The sequence below is a fragment of the Gopherus evgoodei genome, unplaced genomic scaffold (assembly GCF_007399415.2).
Source record: "Gopherus evgoodei ecotype Sinaloan lineage unplaced genomic scaffold, rGopEvg1_v1.p scaffold_49_arrow_ctg1, whole genome shotgun sequence".
Classification (NCBI taxonomy): Eukaryota; Metazoa; Chordata; order Testudines; family Testudinidae; genus Gopherus; species Gopherus evgoodei.
The window spans coordinates 36,119-61,490 of record NW_022060070.1 but is presented as its reverse complement, the minus strand read 5'-3'; the positions used below and the strand labels follow the sequence as shown (position 1 = coordinate 61,490).

General features: G+C 44.2%; 1 protein-coding gene across 7 annotated transcripts in view; it reads left to right on the top strand.

The window, feature by feature from the left end:
• The window catches only part of LCMT2 (leucine carboxyl methyltransferase 2), a 61,642-nt gene that overhangs the window by 24,115 nt on the left and 12,155 nt on the right, over positions 1-25,372 (top strand). For 6 of the 7 annotated variants that reach the window (XM_030546769.1, XM_030546767.1, XM_030546765.1 and 3 more), the window contains 2 exons: positions 15,909-16,154; positions 16,353-16,583. In XM_030546769.1, coding sequence (XP_030402629.1) covers positions 15,909-16,154; positions 16,353-16,583 — 477 coding nt within the window. Of the gene's footprint in view, positions 1-15,908; positions 16,155-16,352; positions 16,584-20,338; positions 20,648-25,372 lie in introns of those variants that run through there. The other variant, XM_030546771.1, reaches the window with a different exon arrangement.

Below are 25,372 nucleotides of genomic sequence, written 5' to 3'. Positions count from 1 at the left end.
GGTTGCTAAGATGAGGAGCATCTGTGCACACGAGGAATTCCTTGAGAGTATTCACATGGAGACATCCAAGGCTGAGGAAGCTATCCAGTTACTGAGGATTGCTGTCGCACCACCGGAGGAGGAGGATATGGCTCTGTCACAGGGAGGGCAATGGCTCCTGGTTACTTCTGGCAGCAGGCAGTGCTTCACCCCTACTCCCAACCCACCCATCATGGTGATGGAAAACGGATATGCTGCCTTGGCAATGAGTGATGAGGAATTGCCCCCAGAGGAGGAGAAGCCATGTACCCCCAAGGCTGGGAGGATCACAGCCACCACTCCTAGGAGGAAACGTAGGGTAGTGGTGGTTGATGACTCTCTTCTGAGGGGGACGAAAGCACCCATCTGTCGCCCTGACATGGCATCGCAGGAGGTATGCTGTCTGCCAGAGGCCTGTATCAGAGATGTTATGGAGGGATTGTCGAGGATCATCTGGCCCTCTGACTACTACTCCATGCTGCTCATCCATATGGGCACTAATGATACAGTGAGGTATGACCCTCAGCAGATAAGAAATGACTACATGGCTCTGGGAGTAAGGGTGAAGGAGTTCGGAGCACAGGTGGTGGTCTTTTCGATCCTTCTGGTCAAGGGTAGGGGTCCAGGCAGAGACAGATGAATCCTGGAGGTATATGCCTGGCTGCAAGGATGTTGTTGCCAGGAGGGCTTTGGTTTCCTTGACCATGGGATGATCTTCCAGGAAGAAGGACCGCTAAGCAGAGATGAGGTCCACCTGTTGAGGAAGGGGAAGAGCTTATTTGGATACAGACTGGCTAACCTAGTGAGCAGGGCTTTAAACTAGGTTCAACAGGATCAGGTGACCAAATCCCACAGGTAAGTCAAGAACATGGAGACCTGGAAGAAGGTTTGGAATTTGGGGGAAGCATAGGCTGTTAGAGCAGGGAGAAAAGGAGAGACAAGACAGGACTAGTGCGGGAGTGGGATCAAATCAGTATCTTAAATGTCCACATACTAATGCGAGAAGTATGGGGAATACCCAGGAACAACTCAAAATGCTAATGAATAAACACAACTATGACATAGTTGGCATCACAGAGATCTGGTGGGATAATATGCATGATTGGAATATTGGTACAGAATATTAGTTCTCAAACTTTTGTACTGGTGACCCCTTTCATATAGCGTATCTCTGAGTGCGACCCCCCCCCCTTATAAATTAAAATAACTTTTTAAAAAATATCTTTAACCCCATTATAAATGCTGGATGCGAAGTGGGGTTTGGGGAGGAGGCTGACAGCTCGTGACCCCTCATGTAATCACTTCTTGACCCCCAGTTTGAGAACCCTCTGTGTGTGTGTATAATATAGCTCAGGAACGACAGGCAGGGAAAAAAGGGAGAAGGTGTTGCCTTATATATTAAATATGTATACACTTGAACTGAGGTTGAAATGGAAATAGGTGACAGACTTGTTGAAAGTCTCTGGGTAAGGGTAAAAAACAAGGGTGATATGGTAGGAGTCTGTTACAGGAAGAAGAGGTGGATGAAGCCTTTTTTTTAAAACAGCAAACAAAATCATCCAAAGTACAGGACTTGGTGGTGATGGGGGACTTCAGCTACCGAGACGTGTTGGGAAAATAACACAGCAGGGCACAGATCATCCACTAAAGTTCTTGGAATGCATTAGAGACATATTTTTGTTTCAGGAGATGGAAGCAAGCTACTAGGGGAGAGGCTGTTCTAGATTTGATTTTGACAAATAGGGAGAAATTGGTTGAGAATCTGAAGGTGGAAGGCAGGTTTTGTGAAAGTTGATCATGAAATAAGAGTTCATGATTCTAAGGAATGGTAGAAGGGTGAACAGCAAACTAAAGACAATGGATTTCAAAAAAGCAGACTTCAGAAAACTCAGGGAGTTGGCAGGTAAGATCCCATGGGAAGCAAGTCTAAGGGGAAAAACAACAGAAGACAGTTGGCAGTTTTTCAAAGAGATGTTATTAAGGGCACACAAGGAAACTATCCCACTGCATAGGTTAGATAGGAAGTATGCCAAGAGATCAGCCTGGCTTAGCCAGGAGATCTTCAATGATTTAAAAATCAAAAAAGAGTCCTACAAAAAGTAGAAACTAGGTCAAATTAGAAAGGATGAATATAAACAACACAAGTATGTAGGGACAAAATTAGAAAGACCAAGGCACAAAACAAGATCAAACTAGCTAGAGACATAAAGAGTAACAAGAAACATTCTACAAATACATTAGAAGCAAGAGGAAGACCAAGGACAGAGTAGGCCTGTTACTCAATGGGGGGCGGGGGGGAATAATAACAGAAAATGTGGAAATGGAAGAGGTGCTTAATGACTTCTTTGTTTTGGTTTTCACCAAGAAGGTTGGTGGTGGTTGGATATCTAACGTAGTGAATGACAGGATCAGAAGAGGCTAAAACAGGGATAGAACAAGTCAAAAATTACTTGGACAAATGGGATGCCTTCAAGTCACCAGGACCTGATGAAATGCATCCTTGAATACTCAAGGAGCTGACTGAGGAGATATCTGAGCCATTAGCAATTATCTTTGAGAAGTCATGGAAGATGTGTGAGATTCCAGAAGACTGGAAAATGGCAAATATACTGCCCAGCTATAAAAAGGGAAATAAGGATAACCAGGGAATTACAGACCAGTCAGCTTAACGTCTGTACCTGGAAAGATGCTGGGAGCAAATAATTAAGCAGTCAGTTTGCAAACATCTATATAAGGTGATAAGTAACAGTCAGCATGGATTTGTCAAAAACAAAATGTGTCAAACCAACATGATAGCTTTCTTTGACAGGGTAACAAACTTTGTGGATGGGGGGAAGCGGTAGAAGTGGTATATCTTGACTTCAGTAAAACTTTTGATACTGTCTCACATGACCTCATAAACAAACTAGGGAAATGCAACCTAGATGGAACTACTATAAGGTGGGCACAAATCTCCTTAGAAACCCATTCCTGGTACAGGAACTCCTCACTTAACGTAGTTATGTTCCTGAAAAATGTGACTTTAAGCGAAACAATGTTAGTCAAATCCAACTTCCCCATAAGAATTAATGTAAATGAGGGTGTTAGGTTCCAGGGAAATTCTTTTTGCGCGCGCTCTCTCTCTCTCTCTCTAAGTTTTAAACAAACAATTTAATACTGGTACATAGCGATGATAATTGTGAAGCTTGGTTGAGGTGGAGGAGTCAAAGGGTTGGATGTTTCCCAGGGTATGCCTTACTGCTAAATGAACTAGCAATTAACTGAGCCCTGAAGGGTTAATTCTCTCAATGTTCTACAAGGCAGCAGGAAAGGAGGGAGGGCAGACAGAGACACACACACACCGTGTGTGGGAGAAAAAAATGCACATTTCCCCTTTAAGTAGCTCACCCCAGGCTTAAGTACACTGCCTTGTTAATTAAATCAGCTTGCTGAGAGCTGAGACAGCAGCTACTGCCTAAAAGCTCCCTCTCTCTGTCGTGTGTCCCCCCTGCTCTATGGAAAATAGGGTAAGTGAGGAGCAGGGGGGAGGGGGAGACACCCTGACATTAGCCCCTCTCTCTCCCCCCCCCCCCCCCCCCGTAAAGCAAGCAGGAGTCTCTGGGAGCAGCTCCAAGGCAGAGGGCAGGAGCAGCACATGGCAGTGGTGGGAGAGACAGTTGCTGCACAGAGAACTTAGGGGAGTGGGGAGCTGCTGGTCCACCCTAGTTCCAACCACCCACCAGCTAGCTGCAGCAGGCTGCTCTTCCTGCAAGCAGTGGACAAAACAGGCGGCTGCCAAATGACATTAGAAGGGAGCATTTCACAACTTTAAACGAGCATGTTCCCTAATTCATCACCAACTTAACATCAAAATGACGTTAACTAGGTTGACTTTAAGTGAGGAGTTCCTGTAGTTAGCATCGATTCGCAGTCCTGCTGAAAGGGCATAACAAGTGGGGTCCCACAGGGATCACTTCTGGGTCTGGTTCTTCATCAGTGATTTAGATAGTGGCATAGAGAATACACTTATAAAGTTTGCGGATGACAGGAAGGCCAAAAAAGGCCCCAAAAGAATTTGAGGAACAGTTAGCCAAAGATACACAATGTAATAGCAATTTTTTTTTAAGTACATCAGAAGCAGGAAGCCTGCTAACCAACCAGTGGGGCCACTGGATGATTGAGGTGCTAAAGGAGCACTCAAGGATGATAGAGCCATTGCGGAGAAACTAAATGAATTTTTTGCATTGGTCTTCACGGCTGAGGATGTGAGGGAGATTCCCAAACCTGAGCCATTCTTTTTAGGTGAGAGATCTGAGGAACTGTCCCAGATTGAGGTATCATTAGAGGAGGTTTTGGAACAATTTGATAAATTAAACAGCAGTAAGTCATCAGGACCAGATGGTATTCGCCCAAAAGTTCTGAAGGAACTCAAATGTGAAATTGCAGGACTACTAACTGTAGTCTGTAATCTATCATTTAAATCAACTTCTGTAACAGATGATTGGAGGATAGCTAATGGGATACCAATTTTTAAAATAGGCTCCAGAGGTGATCTCATCAATTATAGGCCTGTAAGCCTGACTTCAGTACCGGGCAAACTGTTTCTTTGAAACTATAATAAAGAACAATATTGTCAGACATACAGATTAACGTAATTTGTTGAGGAAGAGTCAACTTGGTTTTAGTAAAGGGAAATCATGCCTCACCAATTTACTAGAATTCTTTGAGGTGGTCAACAAATACGTGGAGCAAAGGGATCAAGTGGATATAGTGTACTTAGATTTTTGGAAAGCCTGTGACAAAGTCCCTCACCAAAAGCTCTGAAGCAGAGTAAGCTGCCACGGGATAAGAGGGAAGGTGCTGTCATGGATTGGTAACTGGTTAAAAGGATAGGTATAAATAGAGTGGAGAGAGGTAAATAGTGGTGTCCCCCAGGGGTCTGTACAGGGCCCAGTCCTATTCAATATATTCCTTAATGAACTAGAAAAAGGGGTAAACAGTGAGGTGCCAAAATTTGCAGATATACTTCTACCTCAATATAACGCTGTCCTCAGGAGCCAAAAAATCTTAACCATGTTATAGGTGAAACCGCGTTATATCAAAATTGCTTTGATCCGCCAGAGTGCGCAGCCGCACCCCCCTGGAATACTGCTTTACCGCATTATATCTGAATTCGTGTTATATTGGATCACTTTATAGCAAGGTAGAGGTGTAATACAAAATTACTAAAGATAGTTAAGACCCAGGCAGACTGAGAAGAGCTACAAAAGGATCTCTCAAAACTGAGTGACTGGGCAATAAAATGGTAGATGAAATTTTATGTTGATAAATGCAAAGTAATACACATTGGAAAGCATAATCCCAACTATACATATAAAATGATGGGGTCTAAATTAGCTGTTACCACTCAAGAAAAAGATCTTGGAGTCATTGTGGATAGTTCTCTGAAAACATCCGCTGAATGTGTAGCGGCAGTCCAAAAAGTGAACAGAATACTAGGAATAATTAAAAAAGGGATAGATAATGGGACAGAAAATATCATGTTGCCTGTATATAAATCCATGGTACACCAACATCTTAAATACTGTGTGCAGATGTGGTTGCTCCATCTCAGAAAGATATATTGGACTTGGAAAAGGTACAGAAAAGGGCAATAAAAATGATTTGGGGGAGAGGGATAGCTCAGTTGTTTGAGCATTGGCCTGCTAAACCCAGGGTTGTGAGTTCAATCCTTTAGGGGGCATTTAGGGATTTTGGGATTTAATTGGGGATTGGTCCTGCTTTGAGCAGGGGGTTGGACTTGATGAGCTCCTTTCCAACCCTGATATTCTATGATTAGAGGTGTGGAATAGCTTCCATATGAGGAGAAATTAATAAGACTGGGACTTTTCAGCTTGGAAAAGAGATGGCTGAGGGGAGATATGATTTTATAGACCTCAATCGTGACTGGTGTAGAGAAAGTATATAAGGAAGTGTTGTTTACTACTTCTCATAACAGAAGGGCTAGGGAATGACCTAATGAAATTAATAGGCAGCAGGTTTAAAAGAAACAAAAGGAAGTATTTATTCACACAGTGCACAGTCAACCTGTGGAACTCCTTGCCAGAGGGTGTTGTGAAGACCAAAACAGAGTTCGAAAAAGAACTAGATAAATTCATGGAGGATAGACCTGTCAATGGTTATTAGCCAGGATGTGTAAGGAATGGTGTCACTAGCCTCTGTTTGCCAGACACTGGGAATGAGTGAGTGACCAGGGATGGATCACTTGATGATTACCTGTTCTGTTTGTTCCCTCTGGGGCACCTGGCACTTGCCACTGTTGGAAGACAGGATACTGGGGTAGATGGACCTTTGGTCTGGCCCAGTAGGGCCATTCTTATGTACCAAGCTTGAAGGGGTTGCAAGTGCTTTGGGGGATAGGATTAAAATTCAAAATGATCTGGACAAACTGGAGAAATGGTCTGAAGTAAATAGGATGAAATGCAATAAGGACAAATGCAAAGTACTCCACTTAGAAAGGAACAGTCAGTTGCACACATACAAAATAAGAAATGACTGCCTAGGAAGGAGCACTGTGGAAAGGGATCTGGGGAACATAGTGAATCACAAGCTAAATATGAGTAACAGCATAACGCTGTTGCAAAAAAAGCAAAAATCATTCTAGGATGTATTAGCAGGAGTGTTGTAAGCAAGACACGAGAAGTAATTCTTCCACTCTATTCCACGCTGATTAGGCCTCAACTGGAGTATTGTGTCCAGTTCTGGGTGCCACATTTCAGGAAAGATGTGAACAAATTGGAAAGAGTCCAGAGAAGAGTGACAAAAATGATTCTAGGTCTAGAAAACATGACTTATGAGGGAAGATTGAAAAAATTGGGGTGGTTTAGTTTGGAAAAAGATTGAGAGGGGACATAAGTTTTCAAGTACGTAAAAGGTGGTTACAAGGAGGAGAGAGAGAAATTGTTTTTCTTAACCTCTGAGGATAGGACAAGAAGCAATGGGCTTAAATTGCAGCAAGGGCAGTTTAAGTTGGGTATTACAAAAAACTTCCTAACCATCAGGGTGGTTAAGCACTGTAGTAAATTGTCTAGGGAGTTTGTGAAATCTCTATTGGCAGTTTTTAAGAGCAGGTTAGACAAACACCTGTCAGGAATGGTCTAGATAATACTTATTCATGCCACGAGTGCAGGGGACTGGACTATATGACCTTGCAAGGTCCCTTCCAGTTCTATGATTCTGTGACACCATCCTTTCTTCTTGCAATTCCCTGTTTCATTCACTACACATTTTCCAACTTTTGCAATAACTAAGATAGGGTTCTTCATATCACATCCTCTTTTACGACACAAGACTGATACATCCTGTGAACTGAATGAGGATTTTCTGGCAGGATATGGGCTCAAACCTCCTAGAAGGACAGGAGTTTAAGAACATAAGAATGGCCATAGTGGGTCAGTGACTGGTGCCAGATTAATCAGAGACAGTGAACAGAACAGGGCAGTTTATCAAGTGATCCGTCCCTGTTGTCCATTACAGCTTCCAACAGTCAGAGGTTTAGAGACACCCAAAGCATGGGTTTGGGTCCCTGACTATCTTGGCTAATAGTTACTGATGGCCCTATCCTCCATGAATTTATCTAATTCTGTTTGGCCTTCACAACATCCCCTGGCAACATGTTCCACAGAGTGACTGTGTGTTGTGTTAAGTAGTACTTCCTTTTGTTTGTTTTAACATAAATGTGTATAGTGGCTGTGACGTTGCACTCTATATGATTTTATGAAAGTATGCTGATGAGTGTGAATATAATGTAACTAAAATATGATTCATGCGAAAGGTCTCTTTGTAATGATACCTTACAAGCTTATCTACTGAGTGTGGTCATCCTGTTTGTATAAATGTATCAGTCTTGTATCTGAAACTAGAAATATGAAATATAACTCTGAGGGCCTATTGTAATTATGCAAAGTGTGGGCCATTAATGGTGGTTTGGAATCTTGATGGCTCCCCTTAACCAGGACAATTGACTGTAGATGATTCTGTTTTACTTGTAAGTCTTCCTGTATATGTGTGTGTGCTGGCAAGTGGGTAATGAAGTCTTGCAGTGACATGTAATCATGTCACCTGAACTGGAATCTATCTTTAACCTGGTGCTTTTCCATTGAAAAGGAGGGGTGGGAACCCAGAGGGGGACAAAGGATTCCTGCCATACGAAAAAGATATATCATAGAATATCAGGGTTGGAAGGGACCTCAGGAGGGAAAATTCCCAGACAGTGGTTTGTTTGTTTTTTTTTTACACCCCAGTTCCCTAAATGGCCCCCTCAAGGACTGAGCTTACAACCCTGGGTTTAGCAGGCCAGTTCTCAAACCACTGAGCTATCCCTCCCCAAAGTGAGTGGAATAGAACAAAGGGGGCTGCAATCATGAGAAATTCCCTAGTTACCACCAGAGCTGGAACAAGGATGTACCAGGGAGGGATTGTGTCCAGACTAGGAAGGCATCCAGTCTGTGAAAGAAACTTATTGAAACATCTCTGAGGGCGAAATTTTATCTGTATTAAGTTTTCTTACTGTGTTAGGCATAGACTGGCATGTTTTGTTTTATTTTATTTTGCTGGTAATTCACTTTGTTCTGTCTGTTACTACTTGGAACCACTTAAATCCTACTTTCTGTATTTAATAAAATCCCTTTTTACTTATTAATTAACTCAGAGTATGTATTAATACTTTGGGGGGGGCAAACAGCTGTGCATCTGTCTCTATCAACATTATAGAGGGCGAACAATTTATGAGTTTACCCTGTATAAGCTTTCTACAGGATAAAACAGATTTATTTGGGGTTTGGACCGCATTGGGAGTTGAGCATCTGAGTATTAAAGACAGGAACACTTCTTAAACTGCTTTCAGTTTAAGCCAACAGCTATTAGGGGATGTGGTTCAGACCGTGGGTCTGTGTTGGAGCAGACTGGCTCAACAAGACAGGGTGCTTGAGTCCCAAGCTAACGGGGAAAGCACATCAGTTGGCAGCCCCAAGGGGGTTTCTGTGATGCAACCCATCACAGTGGCATTATGAGTGGTTCCTAACACAGTTAGCTTTTTTGCCTACTGCTGCATATTGAACAGATGTTTTCAGATAACTGTTCGCGATGACGCCAACATCTTTCTTCAGTTGCAACAGCTCGTTTAGACCCATCCTTTTGTATGTGTAGTTGGGATTATGTTTTCCAATGTGCATTACTTTGTATATATCAACACTGAATTTCATCTACCACTTTCTTGCCCAGTCACTCAGTTTTGTGAGATCCTTTTGTAACTCTTCAGTCTGCTTTGAACTTAACTATCTGCAAAATTTTTGTATCCTCTAAAAAGGACAAAGCATCCCAGATTCCAGTTCCCATGAGGTGCGGTTAGGGAGTGGGGCTCAGAACTCCAGAACCTGGCTTTCATGAGGGGGACATGGGGAGTCAGATCCTCCTGGATTGGCAGGATCCCTCCAGATATCTCAGATCACGGTGTGCACATACACAGGTGCAGGCCTCAGTCACCCCCAGAGAGCAGGAACCCCCAGATCTCGGCTAATATCAAGGGATAGGGAAAAGGGCACAGATTCCCTAATCTACACGCACACACACGGAGTGTAGGGCTGACAGGCACCTCTGTCCCTGTTCTCCTCCTGCCCCCTTTTCACCCAGTCCCACTACCACTCATCTCCATTTATCCCTTTCCCCTTGATGTTGCTCCCAAACTCCTGTCGCTTCTATTTTCCCTGCTCTTCCACCCCCTAAAATGCCCTTTCCTGCCAGCAAGTATTTCCATATCTATTTTTTTGTTTTTTTCAGACAACTTTAATTACTAGCCCCAAAATTAAAAAAACACACCCCTCCAACCCTGACAGAAAAAGATTTTAGCAATATACCTTCCAACCTTTTCTAAATAAGGTGCCACAGGATTCTTTGCTGCTTTTACAGATCCAGACTAACACGGCTACCCCTCTGATACTTTGCACAAAGTAGAACTCATAAGAACAGAACATAACAGACTAGGGACTGAATGGCTAGGAAGCAGTTCTGCTGAAAAGGACCTAGGGGTTACAGTGGATGAAAAGCTGGATATAAGTCAACAGTGTGCCCTTGTTGCCAAGAAGGCTAACAGCATTTTGGGCTGTATAAGTAGGAGTATTCCAAGCAGATCGAGGGATGTGATCATTCTCCTCTATTCGACATTGGTGAGGCCTCATCTGGAGTACTGTGTCCAGTTTTGGGCCCCACACTGCAAGAAGGATGTGGAAAAATTGGAAAGAGTCCAACAGAGGGCAACAAAAATGATTAGGGGGCTGGAGCACATGACTTATGAGGAGAGGCTGAGGGACCCGGAACTGTTTAGTCTGCAAAAGAGAAGAATGAGGGGGGGTTTGATAGCTGCTTTCAGCTACCTGAAAGGGGGTTCCAAAGACGATTGATCTAGACTGTTCTCAGTGGTACCAGATGACAGAACAAGGAGTAATGGTCTCAAGTTGCAGTGGGGGAGGTTTAGGTTGGATATTAGGAAAAACTTTTTCACTAGGAGGGTGGTGAAGCACTGGAATGGGTTCCCTAGGGAGGTGGTGGAATCTCCTTCCTTGGAGGTTTTTAAGGTCAGGCTTGACAAAGCCCTGGCTGAGATGATTTAGTTGGGAATTGGTCCTGCTTTGAGCAGGGGTTTGGACTAGATGACCTCCTGAGGTTCCTTCCAACTCTGATACTCTATGATAAGAATGGCAGTACTGGGTCAGACCAAAGGTCAGTTTGACCCAGTATCCTGTCTGCCGACAGTAGCCAATGCCAGGTGCCCCAGAGGGAATGAAGCAACAGGCAATGATCAAGTGATCTCTCTCCTGCCATCCATCTCCACCCTCTGACAAACAGAGGCTAGGGGCACCCTTCCTTACCCATCCTGGCTAATATCCATTAACGGACTTAACCTCCATTAATTTATCCAGTTCTCTTTTAAGCCCTGTTATAGTCCTAGCCTTCACAGCCTCCTCAGGTAAGGTGTTCCACAAGTTGACTGTGTGCTGTGTGAGGAAGAACTTCCTTCCTTTTATTTGTTTTAAACCTGCTGACTGTTTCATTTCATTTGGTGGCCCCATGTTCTTATATTATGGGAACAAGTAAATAACTTCTCCTTATTTACTTTCTCTATATCACTTGTGATTTTATATACCTCTATCATATCCCCCCTTAGTCTTTTTTCTAAACTGAAAAGTCCTAGCCTAGTGGGGGGGGGGGGAATATGCTTGCTCTTCATAAATATATCAGAAGGATTAATATTAGGGAGGGAGAGGAATTATTTAAGCTTAGCACCAATATAGACACAAGAACAAATGGGTATAAACTGGACACTAGGAAGTTTAGACTTGAAATTAGATGAAGGTTTCTAACCATTAGAAGAGTGAAGTTCTGGAACAGCCTTCCAAGGGGAGTAGTGGGGGCAAAAGACATCTCTGGCTTTAAGACTAAGCTTGATAAGTTTATAGAAGGGATGATATGATGGGATAGCTTAATTTTGGCAATTGATCTTTGATTATCAGCCGGTAAGTATGCCTAGTGGTCTGTGATGAGATGTTAGATGGGATGGGATCTGAGTTACTGCAGAGAATTCTTTCCTGAGTGTTGGTTGGTGAGCCTTGCCCACATGCTCAGGGTTTAGCTGATCGCCATATTTGGGGTTGGGAAGGAATTTTCCTCCCGGGGCAAATTGGCAGAGGCCCTGGAGGTTTTTCGCCTTCCTCTGCAGCGTGGGGCACGGGTCACTTGCTGGAGGATTCTCTGCAGCTTGAGCTCTTCAAACCACAATTTGAAGACTTCAATAACTCAGACATAGGTTAGGGTTTGTTGTAGAAGTGGATGGGTGAGATTCTGTGGCCTGTATTGTGCAGGAGGTCAGACTAGATGATCGTAATGGTCCCTTCTGACCTTAAAGTCTATGAGTCAATGAACCTGCTTACGTGGCAGATAAAGTGGCCCAGCCCACCAGGGTACTTACCCTGGCGAACCACGTGCCAGATGTTGCAGACCCCTGTTATACAGGATAAACTCATTAATTGTTCACGCTCTATAACACTGATAGACAGATATGCACAGTTGTATGCTCCCCGAGGTATTAATATACACTCTGAGTTAATAAGTAAAAAGTGATTTTATTAAATACAGAAAGTAGGATTTAAGTGGCTCCAAGTGGTAACAGACAGAACAAAGTCACCAAGCAAAATAAAATAAAATGTGCAAATCTATGTCTAATTAAAGTGAATACAGATAATCTCACCCTCAGAGCTGCTTCAGTAAGTTTTTTTCCTCAGACTGTACCCCTTCCAGGCCTGGGCACAATTCTTTCCCCTGGTACAGCTCGTGTTCCAGCTCAGGTGGTAGCTAGGGGATTCTTCATGATGGCGCCTCTCTTTTTTTGTTCTGTTCCACCCATTTTTATATCTTTTGCATAAGGCAGGAATCCTTTGTCCCTGTCTGAGTTCCCACCCCCTCCTTCTTAATGGAAAGAAACCAGGTTAAATATGGATTCCAGTTCATGTGACATGATCACATGTCACTGCAAGACTTCATTGCCCACTTGCTAGCACACACATCTACAGGAAGATTTACAGGTAAAACAGCCATCTGCAGTCAGTTGTCCTGGTTCATGGGAGTCATCAAGATTCCAAACCACCATTAATGGCCCACACTTTGCATAATTACAATAGGCCCTCAGAATTATATTTGTAGTTTCAGATACAAGAGTGGTACATTTATACAAATAGGATGATCACACACAGTAGATTATAAGCTTTGTAATGATACCTTACAAGAGACTTTCTGCATGAAGCATATTCCAATTACATTATATTCACTTGTTAGCATATATTTTATAAAACCGTATAGACTGCAGCGTCACAATGGGGTGTCTTCCCGACACATACAGTATGGCATTGCTGTGTGTACAGCATCAGTTCTGTTTCCAAACTTTTGCTAATTCATAAATTTAGAGGGCAGAAGGGGGCATTGGATCATCTGATCTGACCTCCTGTATAACACAGGCCAGAAAATTTCAACCAGTTACTCCTGTATCAAGCACAAAAACCTTTTGTTTGGCTAAAGCAACATCCAGAAAGGGACTAATCTGAGTTCGAAGATCACAAGAGATGCAGAAAGAACAGGAGTACTTGTGGCACCTTAGAGACTAACAAATTTATTTGAGCATAAGTTTTTGTGGGCTACAGCTCACTTCATCGGATGTTAAGACTGGAACATACAGCAAGGAGATATTTATATATACAGAGGACATGAAAAGGTGGAAGTAACCATACCAACTGTAAGAGGCCAATGAATTGAGATGAGCTATCATCAGCAGGAGGAAAAAAAACTTGAAGTGATAATCGAGATGACCCATAGAAGGTGTGAGGATACTTAACATGGGGAAATAGATTCAGTTAGTGTAATGGCCTAACCATTTCCAGTCTCTGTTCAAACCTAAGTTAATTGTATCTAATATGCATATTAATTCAAGTTTAGCAGTCTCTCTCTTCGGAGTCTGTTTTTGAAGTTTTTTTTGTTGTAAAATTGCCACCTTCAAGACTGTCACTTGAGGTTAGAGAGGTTGAAGTGTTCTCCCACTGGTTTTTGAATGTTATGATTCTTGATGTCAGATTTGTGTCCATTTATTCTTTTGCGTAGAGACTGTCCAGTTTGGCCAATGCATATGGCAGAGGGACATTGCTGGCACATGATGGCATATATCTCATTGGTAGATGTGCAGCTGAACTTGCCCCGATGGCGTGACTGATGTGATTAGGTCCTATGATGGTGTCACTTGAATAGATATGTGGACAGAATTGGCATCACGTTTTGTTGCAAGGATAGGTTCCTGGGTTAGTGGTTATGTTGTGTGGTGTGCGGTTGCTGGTGAGTGTTTGCTTCAGGTTAGGGGGCTGTCTGTAAGCGAGGCCTGGTCTGTCTCCCAAGATCTGTGAGAGTGAGGGTTAGGGTTACAATCGCATTTGCTCCAGTCCTTCAGACAGAGACAAACACCTACAGGATCTCTATCAAGCATTCTTAGAACTACAGTACCCACCTGCTGAAGTGAAAAAACAGATTGGCAGAGCGAGAAGGGTACCCAGAAGTCACCTACTACAGGACAGGCCCAACAAAGAAAATAACAGAATGCCACTAGCTATCACCTTCAGCCCCAAACTAAAACCTCTCCAGTGCATTATCAAAGATCTATAGCCTATCCTGAAAGATGATCCCTCACTCTCACAGATCTTGGGATAATCTAGACGCAATTTGACGGTATTGGCCTCCGGAGCTATCCCAGAGTGCTCCATTGTGACCGCTCTGGATAGCGCTCTCAACTCTGATGCACTGGCCAAGTAGACAGGAAAAGGCCCGCGAACTTTTGAATTTCATTTCCTGTTTGGCCAGTGTGTTTGCAGAGCTCATTCAGAGCTCATCAGCATGATGTGCACGGTGCCCGGCCCGTACTTTGTGAGAAGTCTATGACCATGACCCTATTGTCACCGCGCTGCTGGTGCCTCCTCGCCTGGTTTTGCGTGAAACAATTGTCTGCCGTTGCTCTGACGGAGGGAGGGGCGACTGGCGACATGGCTTACAGGAAATTAAAATCAACAAAAGGGGTGGCTTTGCATCAAGGAGAAACACAAACAACTGTCACACAGAATGGTCCCCTCAAGGATTGAACTCAAAACCCTGGGTTTAGCAGGCTGTTGATTTCACAAACAAATCAGGTCAATTTCTTGTTTTGATCCATCTATCTTTTACATCTTAGGCTGCAGCAGATGGTGCAGTATGACTGCAAGCCATCGTCATCTCCTGGGTGCTCAGCAGAAGATGGGAATGACCTGGCTGAGTTACTCCCATGTCTGTCCAGATGCCCCTGACCGATCTCACCGAGGTCGGCTAAAAAAGCACCCAGGAATATGACGATGGCTATCAATCGTAATGCACCGTCTGCTGCCAAAAGACAGTGAGCTGCTGCTGTGTAGCAATGCAGACCCACGTCTGCCAGCTCCCAGGAGACGTACGGTGACAGTGAGCTGAGTGGGCTCCATGCTTGCCGTGGTATGGCGTCTGCTCAGGTAACCCAGGAAAAAAGGCGCAAAATGATTGTCGTCTGTTGCTTTCATGGAGGGAGGGAGGGATGGGGGCCTGATGACATGTACTCAGAACCAGCAACAACACTGTTTTTGCCCCATCAGGCATTGGGATCTCAACCCAGAATCCCAAAGGGTAGCGGAGACTGCAGGAACTGTGGGATGGCTACTCACAGCTACACACAGTGCAACACTCCGGAAGTTGACGCTAGCCTTGGGACTGTGGACGCAGTCCAACAACTTAATGCACTTAGAGCATTTTGTGTGGGGACACACACAATCAACTGTATACAAATGATTTCTAAAAAACCGACTTCTATAAATTTGACCTAATTTTGTAGTGTAGACATACCCTAAGGTGCCACAGGTAGTCCTGTTCATTTTGCGGATTCAGACTAACACGACTGCTACTCTGAAAAGAGATGCAGAATCCATCGTCCCCTTGGCAGTTTGTTTCGATGGCTGATGACCCTCACCATTAAAAATATTGTCTTATTTCTATTTGAATTGCCTCGTATCAGCTTCCAGTAATTGGTTCGCGTTTTGTCTTTCTCTGCTAGAATGAGGAGCCCTTTAGTACCTGCTATTTTCCCCTCCTGAAGGTATTTACACACCGTAATCAAGCCCACCTCTCATTCTCTTTGATAAGTGAAAGAATTTAAGCTCTCTCACTTTTTTCTGGTTAGAGGGTAATCTCTGTTCTTGTGTGTGTCATGTCTGGGCACTACTGCAAACAAACCCCTATGCCTCAGTCTGATTCTCTTTGGATTGCAGCTTTCTCTGCTGATGACCCTCCCAGAGTTGCTGGTAGCATCTCTGCATCTGTGTGCTCAATCGCTGGCCTGAGGCGGTATGGCCACCACTCTGTACTTATCAAACCACACGTGGTCCTCACTACTGGAGGCTTCGGAGAGCAGGGTGGACGACACTGCCGCCTGAGAGATTTCCATGTCCTAATCAGACACGAGGACAACTGGCGTGTTAGAAGTGTGAAAATGGAAAAGTCTGGTAACACTTGGGGTACGTTTTCCCCCTAGGGTGGAGCACACACAGAGATCTCTAATATTAATGGGGTAACCCTGGAGGGGAAGGGGGAGATTCATACTGTACTATCAGTGCTCAGCACTGAAGGGTAGAGGGGATTGAAGCCTTTGGTCTGGTAACCCTCAGTCTTCCTGTAGAGGTACCAATCTGAATCTTGGTGTTCTCTCTCTTCAGGTGGACGGTTGTTCCATACTGTGACGTGTGTTTCTGGGAGCCAGGCCCTGGCAGTGGGTGGGCGAATGTCCCCAACGAATGCAGATTTGGGGATCCTTTGGCTAAGGTTTCCTGAATCCATGACAGCCTCAGATCCAGATTGTGTTGTGGTGGAACTTGTGAGCCCACAGCCTGCTGAGGACCTAGCCTTATCGCGCTGGAGACATACTACAACTGAAGTGATGTGCCAAGGTAAAAGGGCCCAAAAGAGAATTTCCTCAGTCAGTGGGGGAAGAATGTTTAGTTATGACAGGGAGGGGGCACTTAGGGATCTGGGGCAAAAATCAGTACTTGGTCCTGCTAGTGAAGGCAGGGGGCTGTACTGTATGACCTTTCAAGGTCCCTTCCAGTCCTAGGAGATAGGTAAATCTCCTATTATTATTATTATTTATTGTTATAACCAAAAGCCCAGTGGGATTTTGAAAGGACAGGTTTTTTGTTTTTGTTTTTTTTGGCTGCTTGAAAGCCAAAAAGGTTTTTGTTTAGCTGAGAGCAGCTAGAGATTTTTTTCTCTCTTTGCCTGGAAGCAGAGGTGCTAAGTTCTTTTAACAAAGGGATATTTTTTTTTTTAAACTGTGAGCAGCTGGAGATTTTTTTATCTGCCTGAGGGCAAGATAGTTAACTTCCTGCAAGGGAATTCACAAGCAAGGTGTTTTTTTTTCTAGCTCGGGTAAGCTAGGCAAGCAGGAGTTAGTATGGCGAAACGCAATGTCCAGCAAAACTAGAATTAGCTAAATTCGAAGCTGAGAAAAGAATAAAAAAATGTAATAGACAGATGGCCAGGGAAGAAGCTGCCCATGAGAGAGCTATGAAGGCAGAGGAACTTGCCCACAAGAGGGCTGTGGAGGCCCAGAGAGCAGCCCAGAAGCATAAACTGAAGTTAGAAAGGGCCAGGGCTAAGCAGAATATATCAGACAACCGTAGCAATCCTTCACCAAGTACCGCGTCCCATCCCAGAAAGTTCCCCACCTACAAAGGAGGCGATGATACAGAGGCCATCTTAAAAAATTTCAAAAGGGCCTGCCTTGAATACAGCCTCTCTACAGACTAGTATATAGTGGAGCTGAGACCGCAGCTCAGTGGACCCTTAGCAGAGGTGACAACTAAAATGCCTAAAAAACATCCAAACAGCTACAAACTTTTTAAAAACAAGGCCAGGATTAGAATGGGGCTAACACCTGAGCAGTGAAAACCAGACATGGCATTTTCCTGACACGCTTACCACATTGTAAAAAATTGGGATGCCTAAATAGCAGGAGCAAGCGTTAAATCTCTGGAAGATCTGCCTTTCCTAATGCAAATGAAGCCATTCTTAGAGGGTGTTCCTGAGGAAATAGAAAGGTACATCCTAAATGGGAAGTCCAAAACTGTAATCAAGGCGGGGAAAATTGAAACCAAATGGGTGGAGGTGGTAGAAAAGAAAATAACTAGTAGCAGTTGAAGCAAATATCAGAAGGAGTAACCTAAAACAAAACTAGGGGCAGCCCAAGGCCCCACCTACATCCCAAGGAAAACCCCAACTCCTTATCGTCCCACCACACCAGTCTCCAGCAACCCACCTCGCCCCAGTGGCAAGTCAGCTGGGCAATGTTTTAAATGTACTAAGCTGGGGCATATAAAGGCCAACTGCCCCAAGAACCCCAACAAATTGCAGTTCATTACACCAGAATCGACACCAAAGGTCCCCCGGCCCAAATGCCTCCCAAGTACCCTCAGAGCGAAGGGAAACCGTGAGTATGGGTGGGAAGAAAGTTATCGCATGGAGGGATACTAGAGCACAAGTGTCAACTCTCCACCAATCCTTAGTAAACCCCAAATTCATCAACTCAGAGGCTCCGGTAACGATTCAACCCTTCATGTCAAACTCTTTAAACTTGCCTAGAGCCAAGTTGCCTGTCCAGTACAAGGGCTGGTCAGGAATGTGGACTTTTGCAGTCTATGATAATTATCCCATTCCCATGCTGCTGGGGAAGACTTGGACAACCATGTGAAGCTAGCCGAAAGGGTGAGAATGGTCACCTGCAGCCAGGCTAAGCAAGCCTTCACACCTAGCTCTGTTCCTGAGCCTCCTGCAAGGGCCCAGCTTGTGTTGCCAGAGACCCATACTAAGGTGGTGGAACCGAACCCCATGCCCATGTTTGCGGCAGCAGTAGTGGATCCAGTCCCAAAGACCCAGACAGAGCCAGTCCCAAAACCAGAACTGGAGCAACCAGCACCAAAACCATTGCCAGCACTGAATCCAGCGCTTGCAACCCCGTCTACAACTCCAATGCCAGAGGGCACTAGCAAGCCTGCACTGGCAGCAGCAAATAACCCTACGCAAGAGGCTCAGCAGGAGCCTAAAATACAACATAGTGTGCCAGCAAAGAGCGGCTCACAGTCAACAAAAATAGCCCCATCATGCTACATCACTTCAAGAGGGACCAAGCCCAAGTCCACAATTCAATGAGAAACTGATGTCTCCAACATCAAGGAAACAGTTCCAGGCCAAGCAGGAAGCAGATAACAGCCTCCAGGGAGTTTAGGCGGCAGCACGAAGCAACCCACTGCCTCTCAGCTCTTCTAACCCATCCTGGTTTGTTGTAAAAAAGAGAACTTTTTTATATAAGAAAACTCTTTCTGGTGGACATCAGGAAGACTGGCATTCTCAAGGACAGTTGGTAGTTCCAACTAAGTACCAGGTAAAGCTCTTAAGCTTAGCCCACGATCATCCTAGTGGCCGTGCTGGGGTGAGCAGGACCAAAGACCTTTTGGGGAAGTCATTCCACTGGGAGGGAATGGGCAAGGATGTTTCTACTTATGTCCGGTCTTCTGAGGTGTGCCAAAAAGTGGGAAAAAAAACAAGACCAAGTCAAAGCCCCTCTCCAGCCACTCCCCATAATTGAGGTTCCATTTCAGCAAGTAGCTGTAAATATTCTGGGTCCTTTTCCAAAAAAAGACACCCAGAGGAAAGCAATAAATAATGACTTTCATGAATTTTGCCACCCGATGGCCGGAAGCGGTAGCTTGAAGCAACACCAGGGCTATAAGTGTGTGCCAGGCATTAACAAACATTTTTGCCAGGGTAGGTTGGCCCTCCAATATCCTTACAGATTCAGAAACTAATTTCCTGGCAGGGACCATGAAAAGCCTGTGGGAAGCTCATGGGGTGAACCATTTGGTTGCCATCCCTTATCACCATCAAACAAATGGCCTGGTGAACAGGTTTAATGAAACTTTGGGAGCCATAATACGTAAATTCGTAAATGAACACTCCAATAATTGGGACCTAGTGTTGCAGCAGTTGCTTTTTGCCTACAGGACTGTACCACATCCCAGTTTAGGGTTTTCACCATTTAAACGTGTGTATGGCCGCAAGGTTAAGGGGCCATTACAGTTGGTGAAGCAAGAATGGGAGGAGTTTACGCCTTCTCCAGGAACTAACATTCTGAACTTTGTAAGCAACCTACAAAACACCCTCTGAAACTCTTTAGCCCTTGCTAAAAAAAACCCTTAAAAAATGCTCAAAAAGAGCAAAAGGCCTGGTATAAAAAACATGCCAGAGAGTGTTCCTTCAAAGTGGAGAACCAAGTCTTGGTCTTAAAGGCACTCCAGACCCATAAAATGAAAGCGTCGTGGAAAGGCCATTCATGGTCCAGAAGTGCCGAGGAGCTGTTGACTATCTCATAGCATTAACCACATCAAACCTAAAGCCTAAGGTATACCATTTTAATTCTCTAAAGCCCTTTTATTCCAGAGAATTAAAGGTTTTCCAGTTTACAGTCATCCACTGCTTCCACTGCAACTATGCTCTCGTGCTTGTCTTGATAGCGAATTTTTCCATGTTGTCTGTCATGGGCTTCTGGGAATGTGTGTTCTTCCTTGGGAAATGCGCTCAGTGCTAACTGTCTTCCTCCACCGCTTCCACTGCAACTCTGCTCTCCTGGTGCCATGAATTCACCTTGCAGGTGGTCTTCTCATCGTTCAGTATAAATATCTATTCTCGTGGCATCCGTTGTTATCCACCATTTCCACTGCAACTCTGCTTTCCTGCAGAAGCCATACCACGGCAAGCATGGAGCCTGCTCAGCTCACCGCTGCTGTTGTGTGCATTGTAAACACATCGCTCATTAGCCTTCAGTATGTGCAGAACTAGAACCTGCAAAAGCTGGTGAGGAGGCGATGACAGCATGATCACGATAATGATGAGGACATGGACACAGACTTCTCTCAAAGCATGGGCCCTGGCAATTTGGACATCAGGGTGGTAATGTGCATTTGGATGTTTAAAAGTGCGCTGGTGCCATTTACTGACTTGGTTAGACCTCAGCGAAACCAATATTCCAATTGTTATTGCCGCTTGCTGTGTGCTCCACAATATCTGTGAGAGTAAGGAGGAGATGTTTATGGCTGGGTGGGGGGAGGTTGAGGCAAATTGCCTGGTCGCTGATTACATGCAGCCAGACACCAGGATGATTAGAAGAGCACAGTAGGGCATGTTGTGCATCGGAGAAGCTTTGAAAACCAGTTTCATGACTGGCCAGGCTATGGTGTAACAGTTCTGTTTGTTTTTCTGGATGAAAACCTGCCCCCTTGCTTCCTCTACCACCCTCCCCGCTTTGATCTCCACTTGCAGAGGCAATAAAGTCATTGTTGTTTCAAAATAATGCATTCTTTGTTAATTCATCTCACAAATAGGTGGATAACTGCCAAGGTAGCCTGGGAGTGGTGGGGGAGGGAAGGACAAGGCCACACTGCACTTCAAAACTTATTGAATACCAGCCTTCTGTTGCTTGGGCAGTCCTTTAGGGTGGAGTGGTTGAGTGCCTGGAGGCCCCCCCGCCCCACATTCTTGGGCGCCTGGGTGAGGAGGCTATTGAACTTGGGGAGGAGAGTGGGCAGTTACACAGAGGCAGCAGCAGCGGTTTGTGCTCCTGCTGCCTTTCCTGCAGCTCCACCAGATGCTGGAGCATATCAGTTTGATCCCCCAGTAGCTACAGCATTTCATCCTGCCTCCTCTCATCTTGCTTCTGCCACCTCTCGTCTTGCTCTTGCCACCTCTCATCTAGCTCATCTCTCCTGTCCTCACGTTCGTTTTCTGCTTTCCTGGACTCTGACATTGTTTGCCTCCACGCGTTCTGCTGAGCTCTTTCAGAGAACATTTCATCACAAGTGCATTTTTTTTGCCTTCTTATCTGAGCTAGCCTCTGGGAAGGAGCTGATAAAGGGAGCGTTGAAACATTTCCAGCTGTGAGAGCTAAAAAAGGGAGAGTGGTATTTATAAAGACACATTTTAGAGAACAATGGGTAAACTCTTTCATGGTGAACCAAGCTGTTAACGTTACATAGCACATGTGGTTTTGGTACAAGGTTGCATTTTGCCTCTCATATTGAGGGCCTGCCAGTCTGGTGTGAGAGATCACACAGCTGAGCAACAGAATTCTGCTTGCAGGCACCCATGGTAAGCCACAGTCCTTCGGCTTCTTCAACTTTCATAACATATGGGAATGGTTTCAAACAACTGCACCCTCCTTTCCCATACCAAGCACCAGTTGGGTTGGCCATTTAAAAGGAGGGGCAGTACTGGCTGCGATTGCATCTCAAGTCTTCAGGGCAAATTAATCATTAAACATGCTTGCTTTTAAACCATGCATTATATTTACAAAGGTACACTCACCAAAGGTGCCTTCTCCAGCTTCATGATCTGTGAGCCTGCCTTGGGAGGATTGGGAGGATATTGGCTCCAGGGTGATAAACAGTTCCTGTCAGGGAGAATGGTTTCTCTGCTTGCATGCTGTGCGCTATCATCCTCCTCCACCTCCTCCTCTTTCTCATTTCCCAAATCCTCATTCCTGTTGCATGAGACTCCCCCCCCCTTGCAGGTGTCCATGGTCAGGGGTGGGGTAGTGGTAAGGCCCCCCCCAGAATTGCATGCAGCACATCATAGAAGCGGTATGTCTGGGACTCTGACCTGGAGCAGCTGTTTGTTTGCCTCTTTGGTTTTTTGATAGGCTTGCCTGAGCTCCTTAATTTTCATGTAGAACTGCTGCGGGTCCCTGTTGCAGCCTCTGTCCATCATGCCATTGGAGATTTTTTCAAATATTTTGGCATTTTGTCTTTTGGAATGAAGTTCTGATAGCATGGATTCATCTCCCCAAACAGCGATCAGATCCAGTTCCTCCCGTTCAGTCCGTGCTGGAGCTCTTTTGCGATTCTGGGACTGCATGGTCACCTGCACTGATCACCTCGCCACACTGGCCAAACAGGAAATTAAATTCAAAAGTTCCCAGGGCTTTTGCTGTGTACCTGGCTACTGCATCTGAGTTGAAAGCCAGAGTGGTCACAGTGGAGCACTCTGGGATAGCTCCCAGAGGCCAACACTGTCAAATTGCGTCCACACTACCCCCAAATTCCACCTGGAAATGTCGATTTCAGTGCTAATCCCCTCGGCGGGGACGACTACCAAAATCGATTTTAAGAGCCCTTTAAATCAACAAAAATGGCTTTGTCATATGGATGGGTGCAGGGTTAAATCGATCTAATGCTGCTAAATTCAACCTAAGCTCATAGTGTAGACCAGGGCTAAGTTACCTCTCAAACTTGTTTTTGATCAAAAGCTGTCTGTTAAAGTCTCTCATTGTAAGGCACTTGTTCAGCCCCGTGAATAATTTTTGTTATTCTTTGCACTTGCTCCAGTTTTTCAACATGCTCACAACCACAAGTGCCTACTTCAGGGCAGACTATCAAAAGCAGAGGAGACACCCTAAACTAGTGGTGTGTTCTATAATTAGATTTCACCAACCCGATACCAAATGTGAACTCCTAAAGTACTATAATAGTCTTACAGTGTAGTCACAGAAAGTCCACTAGGCTGGCAGGGACAGTCTATTTTGCCACACAGGCAAGCTGGGCTGTGTGAAAAATTGTCACTTACACCAAAAATCACAAAATATTCCAGGTTACACCCAGTCCTAAGAGATCGATCACTCAGCATCCTAGATCTCACATCAAAGACAACAAGGGCAGCCAATTCTATAGTAAACTAACTAAAGGTTTATTAGTTAAGGAAAAGGAATGAGTGTTCTTGAGATGTTAAAGCAGGTAAAATATTTGTACAGGTGAGTCATGGTCTATAACTCCAAATGGTAGCAGAAATGTAGTATCTGCCAGTTTCCCAACAGTCTCTCAGCCATACCCAGAATAACTTGTGATCTCAGTCTTCTCGTTCAGTTATTCTGCCCTGTTAGAATCCAACAGTTCAGAGGTGAAATGTTTTTCCTCGTGTCCATCCTTACAGCTGTTTCTCACTGAAAACAAGCTGACTAGATCTCTACCCACGTGGGCTCTTTCTTTCAGGGTTGAGAGAAAGGAATGCATTGAGAGTCTTTGATCTCTGATCATCACATACCATCAGTACTTGCCTTCAAATGCACAAAAATTAGCACTTTAATAGGGAAGTTCTTAATTTGCATTACATAAGTCTTCTTACTCGTTTGATAAGTTATTTAGTTACGCTGGTATATACAATGTAAATGTTTGCTATTACATTCCAACAGAATACGGATAAGTGAAAACAATGCATGAGCATCCCGTTAGTTTTCATGAAATTTAAACACCAAATGCATTCTTATACATTTAACAATCACTTTGTTTAAACTAACATAAAGTGAATTGGGCTGACTTCCAGCTATGAGTTTGTCATTTCTCAGCTGACATCTAGATCTTGGCCAGAGCAGGTACTTGGTCTGATTTCAGTACCAGGCAAACTGCTTGAAAATTTAGTTGAAAAAGAACAGAATTATCAGACATATAGATGACCATAATTCGTTGTGGAAGAGTCAACATGGTTTTTGTAAAGAGAAATCATGCCTCACCAGTCTACTAGAATTCTTTGAAGGGGTCAACAAGCATGTGGACAAGGGGGATCTAGTGGAGATAGTGTACTTAGATTTTCAGAAAGATTTTGACAAGATCCTGCACCAAAGGCTCTTAAGCAAAGTAAAGATAAGAGGAAAGGTCCTTTCATGAATTGGTAAGTAGTTAAAAGATTGGAAACAAAGTGTAGGAATAAATGGTCAGTTTTCAGAATGGAAAGAGGTAAATAAAAGTATCCCCTAGGGGGATGATACAGATGATACAAAACTATTCAAGATAGTTAAGTCCCAGGCAGACTGCAAAGAGCTACAAAAGGATCTCACAAAACTGGGTGACTGGGCAACAAAATGGCAGATGAAATTCAATGTTAATAAATGCAAAGTAATGCACATTGGAAAGCATAATCCCAACTATGCACTCAAGATCTTGGAGTCATTGTGGATAATAAACAGAATGTTAGGTATCATTGAGAAAGAAAGAGATAATAAGACAGAAATTATCATATTGCCTCTATATAAATCCATAGCACGCCCACATCGTGAATACTGTGTGCGGATGTGGTCGCCCCATCTCAAAAAAGATATTTTGGAATTGGAAAAAGTTTCAGAAAAAGACAACAAAAATAATTAGGGGTATGAAATGACTTCTGTATGAGGAGAGATTAATAAGATTGGGATTTTTCAGCTTGGAAAAGAGACAACTAAGGGGAGATATGATAGAGGTCTATAAAATGATGACTGGTGTGGTGAGAAAAAATAAGGAATTATTATTTACTCCTTCTCCTAACACAAGAACTAGGGGTCATCAAATAAAATTAATAGGCAGCAGGTCTAAAACAAACAAAAGGAAGTATTTCTTCACAAAATGCACGGTCAACCTGTGGAACCCTTTGCCAGAGGATGTTGTGAGGGCCAAATTTATAACAGGGTTAAAAAAAAGAACTAGATACATTCATGGAGGATAGGTCCATCAATGTCTGTGAGCCAGGATGGGCTGGGATGATAGCCCTAGCCTCTGTTTGCAAGAAGCTGGGAATGGGTGACAGGGAATGGATCACTTGATGATTACCTGTTCTGTTCATTCCCACTGGGGCAGCTCGCATTAACCACTGTCGGAAAACAAGATAC